Source organism: Acanthochromis polyacanthus, chromosome 20, assembly GCF_021347895.1.
Source record: "Acanthochromis polyacanthus isolate Apoly-LR-REF ecotype Palm Island chromosome 20, KAUST_Apoly_ChrSc, whole genome shotgun sequence".
NCBI classification, from domain to species: Eukaryota; Metazoa; Chordata; class Actinopteri; family Pomacentridae; genus Acanthochromis; species Acanthochromis polyacanthus.
In genome coordinates this window covers 13,157,706-13,173,001 of record NC_067132.1, presented here as the reverse complement: position 1 = coordinate 13,173,001, position 15,296 = coordinate 13,157,706, and the positions used below count along the sequence as shown (strand labels likewise).

Below are 15,296 nucleotides of genomic sequence, written 5' to 3'. Positions count from 1 at the left end.
TTCATTATGCCCAGTTGCCTGTCTGTCATGTCTGCACTAGCGCCAAATGTATCATATTTGATACATGAGTTTGTCAGCCCTCCACATGAGCAGTGTGGTATTTTTTTGCCTAAAAAACCTGTTGTATACAATCAGATACATGCAGTGCACAGATAAACCAACAGGGGGTAGTCAGTCACTCATCAGTGGTCCTTCCAGTGACACTTCAAGATTGCCATGGCTCAGGAACTGGTCACGTGTGAATTTTCAAGAAGAACTTTGCCAAGTTTGAAAAGGTTAAGGTAAGAAAAACATATTTTTTTCTTAAACATCAATAGGAACAGCTACTGGGTTCATACAATGTGAAAAAACTTAAAATTTCATTGTATATGTTTTAGTAAAACCGTGTTGAAAATGGCGTATCAAATTTGATACAGCAGGTATATAAGGTCATCAAACACTAAAACAGTCAACTGTCATTTTCTTGTATTTCATGCATTATATAAAACATCAAGGAGCATACAGTCTTTTTTTTATTTTTAAATTACGTAATTTGGTACATTTAGAGTAAATAGATATGTAACTTGCTGTATTATCATGATTGATGACTAGTTTGGTGTCGCCATGATACAATTTCTTGTAACTTTTTTTGCTTACTGTTTTTCACTAAAAACTACCGATTCAAATAAAATCACAATCTTTTTTTATGTGCATGTCTGTTTTTAGATGGCAAAAAAATACACTGTTGAAGATGCTCTCAAAATGATCATGGACGGGAATTCAAGCGACATGGAGCAGCTACAGGAAGGAGATGATGATGACGATGACGTGGAGGACGAGGAATGGACTCCTACTGCAAAGATTGGGGAAAACCCAGATAGCAGTGACGATGATGAGGAGGAAAACCCAGATAGTAGTGATGATGATGAAAGCCCAGAAGTCCCAGAAGGCAACAAAATCAACGGCCACAACACTGAAGCAGTCGGCAAGGGGTAACATGAAAAGGAAGCTGTATCAGTGGAAAAGAAAACAGTTTGAACCTCCATCTGTTGAGTTTGTGGAATGTGTTGAGGAAGACTCTGAAGAGAGGCTTGACTGGACACTATATATGTATTTTAAAGATTTTGTAGTAATCAATGCATGGATCCGTTACAGAAGAGACCTGGAGAAACTGCAGCCCGGGCAGAAGCCCCTGCCTCTGCAACGGTTTCAGGCTTCTGTTCATAAGTGCAGGAAAGGTCAAAAGGTGTGGCAGACCAATGTCCTCTCCAGAAGCAACACCAACCCCTCCCCGAAAGAGGAAAACCACTGAGGTCCCCCCTGATGTGAGAAAGGATGGCCTGGATCATTTTCCAACATGGGAAACCCGACAGAGATGCAAGAAGTGCACAGGCTACTTTACCCATGTGTTCTGTCAGAAATGCAAAGTGCATCTTTGCTTGAACAAGGAGAGAAACTGTTTTCAAGCCTACCACCATGCAAAGTAAAAAGGTTGTGAACAGCAAAATGAGTACAAATAACTGAAACGTTATGTTTTCCAGGCTTCTACCCAACCAGTTCCATTGGTAGATTTCTAACTTTGCATAATGGTAGCACTTTTTATGTTTGGAAATACTAATTTGTTGGAATTGTTTGTGATTTATTATGTTTTTGTATGTTCAGGGAAAAAGCAATCGTTGAGCATTGTGACCTGATGTATCAAATATGATACAAATTGAAACTCATAAATGGAAAATGATATTTGAATTTTTTTTTTTTGTTTGTCATGAGGGACCAATAAAGGCACCAAGTTCAAAGAATTGGAATTTTCTGTCAATTATTTAATGGTTTGGACTTTAACGGGCTAATGACGTGTCTACTAATCGTCTGAGCACGATGCGTCATCAAAAGTGGAAGTGAGCGCGCAATGCAACAGAAATCACCGTCCGATTGGAGCGCGGAACACGGACGGACATTGGCACTCCATCGTGCATATATTGTGTATGCACGATACAGCGTGGACATCCGCGATCTATCGTAAACACGGATGTCAGCGTTTACTATACAGCTGTATCTAAACGCGGACATCCGCACTGCATCGTGCATACGTAATACATGCACGATGCAGCGCCGACGTCCGTCCGTCTTCCGCGCTGCAGTCGGACGCTGATTTCTGTTGCGTTGCGCACTCACTTCCACTTTTGATGACGTATCGTGCTCAGACGATTAGTCGACGCGTCGTTAGTTGCAGCCCTAGTCTGCACCTGGGTTCTCCAACCCCCCCCCCAGGCATGACAACATTGGCATGTATGTTTACATACATGGGACAACAATGAGTTTCAGCTTGTATGCAGCTGCTGCACATGTTGTAACTCATGATTATTTGAAAACCCAAAACGGCAACTGCCGGATTTAGACGTTTGTCAAGACGCTCCCTCAGATTCAGCAAACTACTGTATAAGACATGGTGGTTGTGGCAGAACAGCTTCCATAGTTGTGTATTTCTTAGCTTTGCTTTGCTAAAAAGTACTTTTCAAAGAAAGGAGGGCAGTTAAAGCAGAGGACTGTCTTGTCAGGCTGCAGAGCGAACAGCATCTCCAACATGACATATTGAGAGTTTAAAAGTATTTATTATTGATTTTTGTGTGTGTGGGTGGGTGGTGGTCCCCCAAAAACCTTCACATTCATTCTGAAATTTTAATACGAAGCCTTGATATCTGGCTGGGTTTAGGATAGAAGAAATGAGTGTCATGTCTTGGAAACACCGTACATGCAGGGACAGTAAAAACCTGTCGGCATTTATTTTTGTCCTCTCTTTTCAGCAGCATTTGTCGATTCTCTCATCTTCTATTGAGTTTTGAGTGATGACAGTCATTCTCTTGCAGTCGGTCTGCAGTCATACAAGACTGCTTCTTTGTCATTTCCAATTTTCAAAGATTGAGATTTTAGAAAAGGAGCATAAATCTGTCGGTTGCTCTCTAATCGAAGTTATCCAGTCACAACAAGGAATCAAAGTCAAGTAATTCACCTGTGCCTTTACAACTACAGAGGTATTTCTACATAAACTTTTGATCCAATCTGCATATCAAGCTTCTACGCTGAGTGCTTCCGTGTTGTTTCTCAAACGGCTTTGCATTTAATTGCATTAGCGATTATTTATCAGCTCTCCAGTAAATGGATTTCTTCATCCTGTGGGACAAATAATCAGCAAATGTAAGTGTTTTCTGAGCCGAGACGCTGCAGACGTTATATACAGATTGCCAATGAGCTTTGGACAAAGACTGTTGAAATTACATCCAAGATCCACACACACACAGACTGGTCTATCTCCATCCCTGGACAATTTGGGAGGATGTTGGGCGATACTACAACAGCTGAAAATGTCCATTTTTTAGTCATTGCTGCTGTTGTTTGGGCCAAAATGTGTGTCTTGAATTCACTGATTAAAATCTGAATTACTTTAACAATCAAAAGCTCAGAATTACCTTCTATACTCAAAAATGTTAAAGTTGTAATATTTTGCAAGAATAAATAAAATACATTACAAGAATTCAACTTCCGTCGATAGAACACTTCAGAGTTTAGCTCAAACAGAGTCACTGAGTACAAACAACTACTACAAGACTAGCACTACAGGTAGAACTGGAGCTCTAAAACTGTGGCTGCTGACTGAACAGGCTACTTGGTGGTTTCATTTCTTGTGCAACTCAGTTTGTTCTGTAATTTTATAATACATGTGTTTTTGTGATTTATGTGAATTGCTGCTACAGCACAACAATTTCCAAGGGCATGATTACGGATAGATATTTATCCAGTGCTCCTCATGTTCTGTGCTGAGTTCAGGTGGTTCATCCTTTCACATAATAAAGCACAGACAGCAAATGTTGCTTCCCATAGAGAGCTATTCTTAAATTGCTTCCTAGGTGGACTATTCGCTGAGATGGAATGAACTGTCCAACCTCTCCTATTGCTCTCCAGAAAGGCACTTTGGTTATGAATGTAGCCGAGTTTGGTTGCCTTGGTTTATTTTCACATTCTGCACATTGTCCTTGGGGCTGCGATACATTTCATTTCTAATCTGCAAAGGCAGACCATCAGGACACTTGAAGTCGGCCAGGCTTGGTGATTTCCCTCTTTACTTCCCTGTCCATCATCAGTGTGCATGCAGCTCGTCTCTACTGCAACTCTTTGTTTGCTTTGTGCCATTCAGCATAGCTAGCGTCACACAGTTCACCCACACACTCACTTCTGAGGCTGCCAGATCTCAAGATATTTTTTATTTGTTTTGAGTTAATTTAATGCTTTTGTTGGGATAAATTTGTAGTACCCTTCACTCTTTTCTGTCATATTAGAATGACAGAAAAGGGTCGATATTACTATTTAAATGTGTCTGCGTGACAGTGCTGCTACACAGAAACTGCATGAAGATTTCCAATGGACAGGTGTGTTTTGGTTTCTTTGTTGTCTTTAACCTGTATAATATTCATATGTCTACAGAGACAGTGACCCAGACAGTAATATGAAGGTAGATCACCAGAGAAAGTCATCTTCCTCCTGTATGTTCCCTCGATCTCCTGATAACTGTTGTCCCGTTGCAGCTGCTCAAACTTCATACAAGTCCATCGGAAACATGCAAGCTGATTAAAAAACTGTCCTTTAGAAAGTGCTACAGCTCTGTTCCTTCCTTTACTTTCATCTCACTGTTTCGGGTCTCATGCAAGTCAATGCAAGATTTATCAAAGACCTTGTGAGAATGACAACTATCCACAGTAGTTCCAGTATTGATGTGTTCTATACAGATCTGCTCTGGTCAGCCCTGAGGGTTTGGGTCAGGGTTCAGCTGCCAACACCATTAGCAGGTACGATATATATACACCTTCTGATGTGGAAGGTTTGAGATGTTTTTTTGCGTTTTTTCATGCGTCACTGAAGACTGAGTCTCATAAAGAATTCAGAAAGCAGCTGGTGAAGAAGCTTGCGGGCTCAATGGAGCAGCTACATCCAGCAGAGTACACTAATGCTCCAAGCACCATCAAAGCAGCAGACAATGCGACTGAAGAAAACAAGGGAAGAAGACCAGCAAACTGTGTCTGAGGAACGAGGTGAGAGCTTCTAGAACTCTCAGGCATGTAAACTGATATCGATCCTCTTATTGAACATGCACAATAAGCAAATGCATTTCCCCTCCTACAGGGGACCAGACAACAAATTGTGCACAGCAGTAAGTTGGATGTTATCTCATAGCCTTCTTCCTGCTTCGTTAATTTGTTTGGAACAGCATCCCATAATATCCACATCAGTCTGCATTGATTGAACAGCCCTGCAGTTAGATTAGTATGATAAATCAGACATGACTGATACTGAAAGTTTTACACAGGGCATGCACACTCAACAAAAATATAAATGCAACTTCTTTGTTTTTGCTCCTATTTTTTATGAGATGAACTCAAAGATGTAAAACTTTTTCCACATACACAATATCGCCATTTCTCTTAAATATTGTTCACAAATCTGTCTAAATCTGTGATAGTGAGCACCTCTCCTTTGCTGAGATAATCCATCCCACCTCACAGGTGTGCCATATCAAGATGCTGATTAGACATCATGAATAAACAATAAAATACCAAACTGAAAGGTGCAGTTTTATCACACAGCACAGTGCCACAGATGTCGCAAGATTTGAGGGCAGTCTAAGGCACACCTGTGCACTAATCATGGTGTCTAATCAGCATCTTGATATGGAACACCTGTGAGGTGGGATGGATTATCTCAGCAAAGGAGAAGTGCTCACTATCACAGATTTAGACAGATTTGTGAACAATATTTGAGAGAAATGGTGATATTTTGTATGTGGAAAAAGTTTTAGATCTTTGAGTTCATCTCATAAAAAGTGGGAGCAAAAACAAAAGTGTTGCATTTATATTTTTGTTGAGTGTATGTGCAACATAAAACCACATGTGGTATGAATAAGCAAAAAATACATTGCAGTATAAAGACTATCTGGACTAAATAAGCTTCTTGTTATATTTAGGAAACACAAGTTCGAAAAGCAGAGACATTTACACCTGATTTTAATATGCAATCTATGTAATAACATCTCATCTCTTTATCTTTACCACTGCACCTGGTCTTAGAGTTAGATATGGGGGTTCAGCATGGTTCTGGGTGGACACTTTTCCTTGACCTTGATGGAAAATAACAATGACAGATGTGAAATTCCTGAAGACGTCAGAAGAGACAACCACAGCACAATGAACTCAACATCACTTACAAAATAATGCCGCAATACACGTTCTATTGACTGAGATGAATGGTGCGTTGCTTTGGATGTTGCTGCTGAAAGAAACTGGAGTAGTATTATGTCCTTCTCTTTTGTTCAGTGTCTCCCATGATAAAGAAAATAAGAAAGGAAGCGTCTCTTAGGATGTAGAGAATTCAATCAGCTTTTCTCAGGTTTGACACTTTGGTACTTCTGGGATTTTTTTCACTCAGTTAGGAACCCTTTTACCAAAAAAAAAAAACACCACTCAGTTTGTCTTGATTTTGTTCTCTTTCAGGCTTGTTTAGGTTGATCTGAGGAGGCAGAGACATAGTGACCTTTCACCATGGTGAGCGGATTATTTTCTTGCACTCACACTGCTGGGATTGTTATTTACACCTGGCTGATATCGGAAGTTCCTTATCCAGATGGAATATAAAGATCACATGTTGATGTAAGCAGTACTATAAAGTGTGCTAGTTCTTACCCTCAAGAAACACACAATATTCCTATGCAATAGTCATATATTTACAGTATTATTACTGAAAGCTTTAATATTAAACTATTTTTCACCAACTCAGTCAGCTCAATAGTCTGCCTGCACCTCAGTCTTCACATCTGGCTGCATCTCATATTTTCAAATTGAGGTCTGCAGGAGTGGCTTCAGTTAGCAGGACAAACGTGAATGTTATCGCTGCTCTCTCCTGCTTTATCTCCAAAAGCTTCCCCAAGGTTAGCAGAAATGATAAATGGATGACTGACCAAACCAAAGCAGCATATATCTTCTTCCAAAGCAGCAGGAAGTGTCAAAAAGAGGTGAAAGCCTGATTTCAAGTGTTACTCATGAACCAAAAAGCAACTTTTCTGAGCTTTCTTGTGATTAATAATTATAATTATGGCAGTAGAGATAGGTATAGGTATATATGCCCATTGATGAATGTATGAAGTGAGCCCAAGTCACACACAGTCTTCAGTGATGTCCTATTAAATATGGACTGAAAATGACCACAGTGTACCCAGCAGACATAAAATGAGCAGAATATAAGAGGTGATCTCTGGTTATGCACCAGTGGCTTTTAACATTACGATCAGATGGTCAAATTCAAAACGAGCACTTTTAAAATCGCTGTAATTATGCTAAGATGTTGACTGGCAGCACCTCCAACATCTATTTCCGTCTCTGCAGCACTTTTGCTTCCGCGCTTCCACTAATGAAGTGTTTGAAGTCTATGAAGCTTTAAATCGTTCACTGTAGCAACGCTTTCTTAAAATTGCCTTTTCAGTTTTTAATTAAAACGGACAGACAGACATACACAACCATGCCAAGTCCTCCCCTGATGTACTGATTTTCTCTTTGATCTGCAGCTACTTCCAACATGTCACATGCCAAATAGACACGTACACACAAAGATCTTTCAAGAACTAATTAGCTTCCTTCTTTCTTTTCACAAAAGAATTTAAATTTAACGACAAAAGACTGTTCAGAGCAGTGAAGGAGGCTGTGGTCACGTGTGACTGAAAACCGTTTGTATTCCTGGTGTTTCTTCACTTTTACTATTTTCAACCACAGTAGTAGGGCGGTTCTAGTAATAGCATTGTCTGTTGGTCTGTTGTCTGTTAGTCTATCAGTTTGGCACTGAAAATTTTCACTACAACCGTAAGATTAGTGGCCATGACATTTTGTACAAGTATTGATGATTCCCAGAAGATGATTCGCGATGATTTAAGTGATGTTCTGATGTCTTCATCACCAGCAGGGAGCCTATCCATCTAACAGTTGCTAGGCTACAATGACTGAATTTGTTTCCGTGAAGTTTGGTACAGACATCCATGTATCTTTCGAGATTAAATGGCACTTCACACGAGTTCATACAGGCATGGAGCCAGGCAGGATGTCACAAGGCCCTTTTAGGTCCAGTCATTTTCTACGAAGTCTGGTCCACTCACTTAGCATGCTTCACAACCGAGGTAGCGTTCACTCATTCTGTCCACTCCATGCTCACCACATAGCTGCTACATAGCTGGTAGCCTGGCTTCTTGAATGGACAGTGTACCAACTGAGGTCTCTGGAGCTGGTACTTGGGTACCTGGGGTCGCTGGAGAACCATGGGTTGGTAGGGGACCTTGGACACCTTGGGTTGTTGGGGAATCTTGGGTTGCTCCCCCTCCTCCCCAACTTCCTCCTTTTTAAAAGTTCAGTTTCATAACTCATAATTTTACAAAGAGGGCTGCAGCACACCTCTGCATCTACTCTGTTCAGTTAGTGGAAGAGGACAAGGAGCTGGAATGGAGCAGTGCACATCTCGTTGTGACATTTCTACAGGCTGCAAACCTGAACTGCTCATTCAGAGACACACTTTCTAATATGTAGAGGAAGAAAGAATTAAGGGAATCGATGTTTCTTATAGTTTGTGGGTCTGTAGAACACAGATTGTTCTTGTATGTCAAAACTATATAAACTGGACTTTGTGTAATGACGACCATTTGATTTGGTCTCCTTATCCAAAGTTGTTTAAATCAATCCACTGGACTTTAAGAAAGTTCCTTGAAGACATTTCACCTCTCATCCAAGAGGCTTCTTCAGTTCTGGTGGTGGTTGGTGCTGCCTCAGCCTTTAAACCTCTGTGAGGTTTAAAAGCTGACAGACATTTGGTCTCCTTGTTTCTGTATTCACTGCATTCATTTAAATGTTGAGAATCTCTGGCTCTGCTGGGGTTTTTGTGATCTCAGGGACTGTCTGTGTCCAGCTTGCTCAGATTGTTCGTAGCATCACTTGAGCAGAGTCGCTGCCAAACACAAATGGATGTCATTCCAAAATAAATGCTTATATCTGTCAAAATGTCCTGTCTGAACTGTATTAACTTTACTGTTTCATCCTGCGCAATTATCAGGTCATGATTTGTTCAAAACAGTTTTATGACCATCATCCATTCATGACGAGACAGGATGAGAATTCTGGTTTATCTCAACCTGATGTATTACAAATGAATGGCTGTAAGTGTCACTCTAACTTTGCACTCTTCACCACTGTTGTACAGATTCAGTGAAATCAACAATGTTTAGCAGGGCGATGTAGCATGGGCTCTCCACAGCTATCCAAAGAAAGAGGACTTTTACAGAAATCATTTTAAATGTTTGTTTTCAAGTCTGACCAACAGGAAACACATTTTGCTAACTAGATTAAGGATTTCCATCCAGGACACTTGCTGTGTGAGCTAATGATTGCCATATTCATCATCGCACAGAGATCTATTTAGGCTGGCTTTTCTGAGGAAACTAAATCCAATGGTGATGGACTGCCATATCCATACAAATGAATGTGCACTGACACAGAGATAAGTACAAGACGCTCTGCTGCCGACTGAGGGCCAATTCATGCTCTCTGCATCCATGAGCGCAGACCAATGCAGATTTCAAAAATGAAGAGATTTGCACACGATTCTACTCATACTACAATAAGTATGCATTGGTCTGCCTCATATCTAACACAGAAAAACACTCGGGATATAACACCTGGTTACAGATTACACTGTAGGACCATGTCGTTGTAATTATTCCACATCAAAACATTTCCAAAGTTGATCACATATTTTGGTCAACATGCGAACATCCGCAGAGAGAATTTGGGTGGATCGAATTAATCTCATGCATACCCTTGTTCATGGACACAGAGATCATGAACTGGCCTAAAGGAGGAAAACTTGCTGTAAAAAGACTTGTTGATGCCTGACTAGGAAACTCTCCAAGTGTCCATAGATGAGAGTCATCCCAGCTGTGGAATTACAACGAATGAATCTGTCTTCCTGGAGATGGTGTTTCAGCATCAGTCAGATCAGATTCTACACTCTCCGTACAGTAAGTAAAGGCTAATATAAGTTGGAAAATGTCCATTATAGATGCAACGAATACATATATTTTCAGTAATCCTCGACAACGATTCTTGTGAAATGATTCATATAAAAATAATCTTTCATTGGAAAGAAAGGGAGTTGACAAGCAGCCTTATTCATTTCATCATCTCAAAATGATTTTAGGTCAGACTTCACTCTTCTTTCTTCGATGATTCTCTCACTCCACGCTTATAGGCAAAACACGTTTACCTCAAGAGATTTGTGACTGTCTTTGTATCTCCAGAGGTCTGTGAGCGGGAAAAAAAGCCGCAGTTCTCTTCCAGGTAGCTTAATGAAAACTTTATCCGAGTCTTTGGGCTCTTTGAAGTTCAGAGTGAAGTCGTTTCATTTAGACAGTGCAGTGAGGTCCTTATTCGTCTGTGTCCTGCCCCAATTTAATGAGGCCACAGAGTCATTAGGAGTAAATTGGATATAATTTATGCAGCTGCACTTTTGGAGCGTCAAGAACATCCTCATCTGGAGTATCAAGAGAAATTACAGAGTATGATACAAGTAGAGGCCACTTATTAATGAACTCCTCAGTCCCCCTCAGGTCTACAGGTTATAGATGCTGATAATATAGATAATACATATCACTATATCACTGTCCACACGCAGACTTCTCCACTGGTATTATTTCATTTACAAATCCATCCTTGGTCTGCTGCCCACACACTTATCCTCTTTCATGTCACGTAAATCATTCAGTCATAGTCTGCGTTCCCAGGACTTCATTACTTTCACCGTCCCCTCAGTCTGCACAGAGCTCAGCAAGACAGCTTTTCTTTTCTCTGCCCTCTCAACATGGAACTCACTACAGCAGAGTCTGAAGCTGTCCCATTTGATTCCCCTGGAGGACTTCAAATGTCTTTTAAACACTATGGAAATATCATCTTTTAGGACTTGTTCTTGTTCTTGGTGTTTTTACATTTTAACTTCATTGATTGGCCCTTTGCACATCCACACTGGAAAAAATGCCCCTCTCAAAACAAGAAAAAAGGAACTTTTACCTTGAAATAAGTGAAAAAAATCTGCCAATAGAACAAGTAAGAATGTGTTGGTAAGATTTCTTGAAATAAGATATGATATTTAGAATACTGAGATCTTAAAATTAGCTGGGAAAACTTATTTTAAGCTTTATTTTACCAGGATTGTCAAGCTTAGGTGTCTTAAAATACACCAGACATGCTAAAAAAAAGTAGTTTTTCATTTAGAGAAAGATTTTTGCTTTCATTTAACCTCCTAATATGAGATGTATTAACCCTCCTGCTGTCTTTATTTATGGGCATCAAAAAATATTGTTTCATTGTCTGAAAAAAATCCAAAAATTCAGCAAAAAAAATTCCCCATATTTCTGAAAATTTGCAAAACTTCAGGAAGAAAATCCCAATAATTCCTTAAACGTTTCCCTAAAAGTTTTATTTTAAAAAAAAAAAATCCCCCAAATATGGCAAGAAAATTCTTGTAAATATTTTAAAAATATGAGTAAAAATATTCCAAAAAAAAGCCTAAAAAATATCTAAAATGAATATATCAGTAAAACTTTTAATATTTTCTTAAGAACATTCACATCAAAATCAACCAAAATCCAGCAAAATTCGTTGCCTTGTTATGTTATTTAAGGACAGGTCTCTCTTGAGAATGAGACTCAGTGTCTCAGTGAGATTACCTGTATAAATGAAGGCTAAATAAAATTTTAAAAAACTAAATCCAGTATGTCCCCATCACCAACCAGGCTACAGACATCCTTAGCAAATATCTGGCAAACACAGTGAGCATTCAACGGCTATAAAGGGGTGTTCAAGGTTGCATTTTTCTTACTTGGTTTGGTTCCTTATTTGGATGTTAACTTTGGGTATGTGTTACTAATCAAAAGTGGGTCAAACTGCGGTTGTGCTTGGAGTAGAATCACAGCTCCTTTGCAGTAAAAGAAGCCAGCTGAGGTAGTTCAGGCATCTGACTTAAATGCCTCCTGGGTGTCTTCCTTTGTGAGCTTTTTTAGACAGACCCCACCGAGAGGACACCCCGGGGTATAATCAGAACTCACTGGAGCAGTTTCATATCTCTGGGGGCCTGGGAACATCTGAGGATCACCCAAGAGTAACTGAAAAATGTTACTGGGAAGAGGGACATCTGGAATACCCTGCTTAGCTTGCTGCTGCCGCTAACCAACTCTGGAACAGGGGAAGAAAATCAATTGGAGGAATAAAAAACACAAAATTAACTGAGATCCACATGCTAAGCACACACTGGGACTGTAAAGCTGATCATGATGCTCAGAAAGTGACAGCAAACCTCTGAAAATCATATCAGTGCCGCTCATTATGTGACAATCAGCGTTGGTTTGTCTGTTTGTCTGTGAGCAACATTACTCAAAAACAGAACAACGGATTTGGATACATTTTTCAGGGAAGGTCAGAAATGAGACAAGGATGAAGTGATTAGATTTTGGCATTAATGCGGCTTATAGTCTGGATCCACGGATTTGATACAGATTTCTGTGTCATTGCAAGATAGCGGCAAAGCGTCACTGTAACTATGGCAACAAGTGAACACTACATCAAGCTGCCTGCTGATGATCACATGATTGTGATCCTACTACAAGTCCACCACTGCGGACTTATGAATGAATGGACTTGCTCTTATATAGCGCTTTACTACTCATCAGAGTACTCAAAGCGCTTATACAACAATTGCTTCCGTTCAACCATACGCTCACACATTCTCACGGAAGCGTGGCTGCCAATCCGCGCCTACGCAGCCCCTCCGACCACCACCAACATTCACACGCATTCATACACCAGTGAAGAGCACTGGAGGCAAGATGGGTTAAGTGTCTTGCCCAAGGACACAACAGCACATGACTAGGCGAGAGCGGGAATCGAACCACCAACCCTTTGATTATTGGATGACCCGCTCTACCACCTGAGCCACAGCCGCCCCTAAATTATGGAGACTTATCTGTTGGAAATGATACAAGAAACAATTGATTAAATTGTGGGGGTGTTTTCGAGTCCCACCAATTCGCGCCGCCTGCTACATATTTAGGTCACCTGATTTGGTATCCGTACATAACGCACACATAACACACGCCTGTGCTCTGTGCAACATCATTTTGTTTGGGGGTACATCTATATTAAATGCCCACATTCTATGTTGCCGTGATTTCTGATCATCAATAACTAAAAACAAATGCTGCATTTCTGACAAAAAAAAACAACATTTCTGACAATGCCATATGGGGAAATGAACAGGCTTGGCGGAGCACTGCGCTCTCTCAGTGCTTTTCTAGTTAGTTTTGGAAACCCGGTGGTTTTTCATGATGACAGCGATTTACCTCTAAATGACCACATGTCTCTACTGGGGCAAAACACAGCTGAAGTATTTATCATTCCTTTTTCTTGAATTTGCAATCCACTGATGTTTGTAATCCCTACTGGTCTTATAGAGGTAATAAATTACTTGCTACCACTTAAAAAGTTTCCTCTTCCTTCGTATCAAGGATATGTCTCAGTCTGTGAACTTTGTTAGCAGTAAAGTTAATCAGACTACAGATTGCAAAACCATTAACATGCCAGCAGCACCTGGGGCTTTGCAAAGATGTGTTCCTGTTTCCTTTAATATTCACCTCCTGTAGCTCAGACTCGTCTTCCTGCCTTCATCTATAACAGTCTCTGTGTTGGCTGGAGGAGCTTTTGGGAAGTTCTGGACAGACTGGAAATCTATCAGCAAGCTTTCCAAATAGAGCTACTGCACGTGCCAGCACCGAGTCGCCTATCCTGTGGAAAGCCCTGCTGTGTCTGTGTCAAGAGTGATTCTGAGAGATAAGCGACTCACACTGGCTCTGAATACTGACGTTTTCCTCGTTCGTGTCATTACCCTGATTGGTTTTGCACTTTCTAAATAAACTGTCACGGGACTGACTGGCTACACATTGTCTTGGTATTTAATAGTATGTATGTAAAGTATCATCTTCAAGAATCAGGATTTAATCATAGTGTGCTGTTTGCTTGGGGAAAGGAAACATCTAAAGGTTACCACCTAGTGTCTTTTTCTGATTGCACATGAAAATCAATCAGTCCTGTTTGTCTTGAAGACCCTGAGAAACCTGCAGATGTTCCTAATTGCACTGACTCATTGGTTAGCACAGTGGGAAAACGCAATGCAATCAGTGTCTCTATTGACTTTTTTGAAATGGTCACAGAGGGGAAGAAAACATTGTTTGTTGTCCCAGCTGAGGCCACGTTAAAATAGCACAAAATATGCGACCCAGGAATAACAACAGCGACTGAGACTCTGCTTTTTTAGCCACTTAAATGTCCCATAAACAGCTTTGAGCAAGTGTGATAATGTAAAACAATGGAGGGAGCGATGAGTCAAGCAGCTAAAAATAATAAGAGAAGAATATCTGGGACCGATATGGATGTGTGTGTGCTATTGATATAAGTGCATGTGAAGTCATTTTCTTAAGAGGAAAGGTCAGCAGGGAAAAGCCGCAAAAGGAGGAAGCACCTGTTCTCTTTCACAACACACACACAAACACACACTTGGAGGTTTGCACTTCTATCTTTGTGAGCACCCTGAAAACCCTAAAACCGAGTCTAACAATCCTCTCACGATGTATCCTAACATTTTCTCATTCAAAAGCCCAACATTCAACTTGGATGCACTCCCCAGCACACGCTGACATGTACACAGCGTTCCCAACATGACTAGAGACTTGTTCATGCAGCGTGGCCTCCACAGATGGAGTTAAGAGCACATGCAGAGACTTTTTGTCGTGGCTCTCACCATGCTTCGGTGCCTTTCTTCCTGAGTTCCTCCCTGAAGCCTCACAGACTTCTTCACCATGAAGCCGTAGTGCCTGAGTGTGCAAGTTCATGCACACGTTGCTTAAACACATCCTCACTGAACAAAAGTGTATTTGAAATTGTGTTTCATTCACAGTTTGATCAGTTGATCGCTCCCCGTTTGTCATGACAGTGATTTTATATTTTGGCAAACCACCAGAAGCCACAAAAAACATGCACATCTGTAAATCCTTTGTGGATCTTTGACTGAAAAGCTCGACAGAAGTGTACCAAATAGCCACAACAATGAGCAGCCACATGCTGTCACCGATGAATAGACTTGCTAATGGATTTCTTTCCTGCACCACCCATGCATGGTTTAGTGCACTGTGTGGGGGA

General features: G+C 40.6%; 1 protein-coding gene across 1 annotated transcript in view; it reads left to right on the top strand.

Annotated features, from left to right (window-relative positions):
• The first annotated feature begins 741 nt into the window (after nucleotides 1–741).
• The window catches only part of c20h11orf65 (chromosome 20 C11orf65 homolog), a 40,522-nt gene continuing 25,967 nt past the window's right edge, over nucleotides 742–15,296 (top strand). The window contains exon 1 of the mRNA XM_051940449.1: nucleotides 742–971. Within this exon, the coding sequence (XP_051796409.1) occupies nucleotides 742–971 (230 nt within the window). The remainder of the gene's footprint in view (nucleotides 972–15,296) is intronic.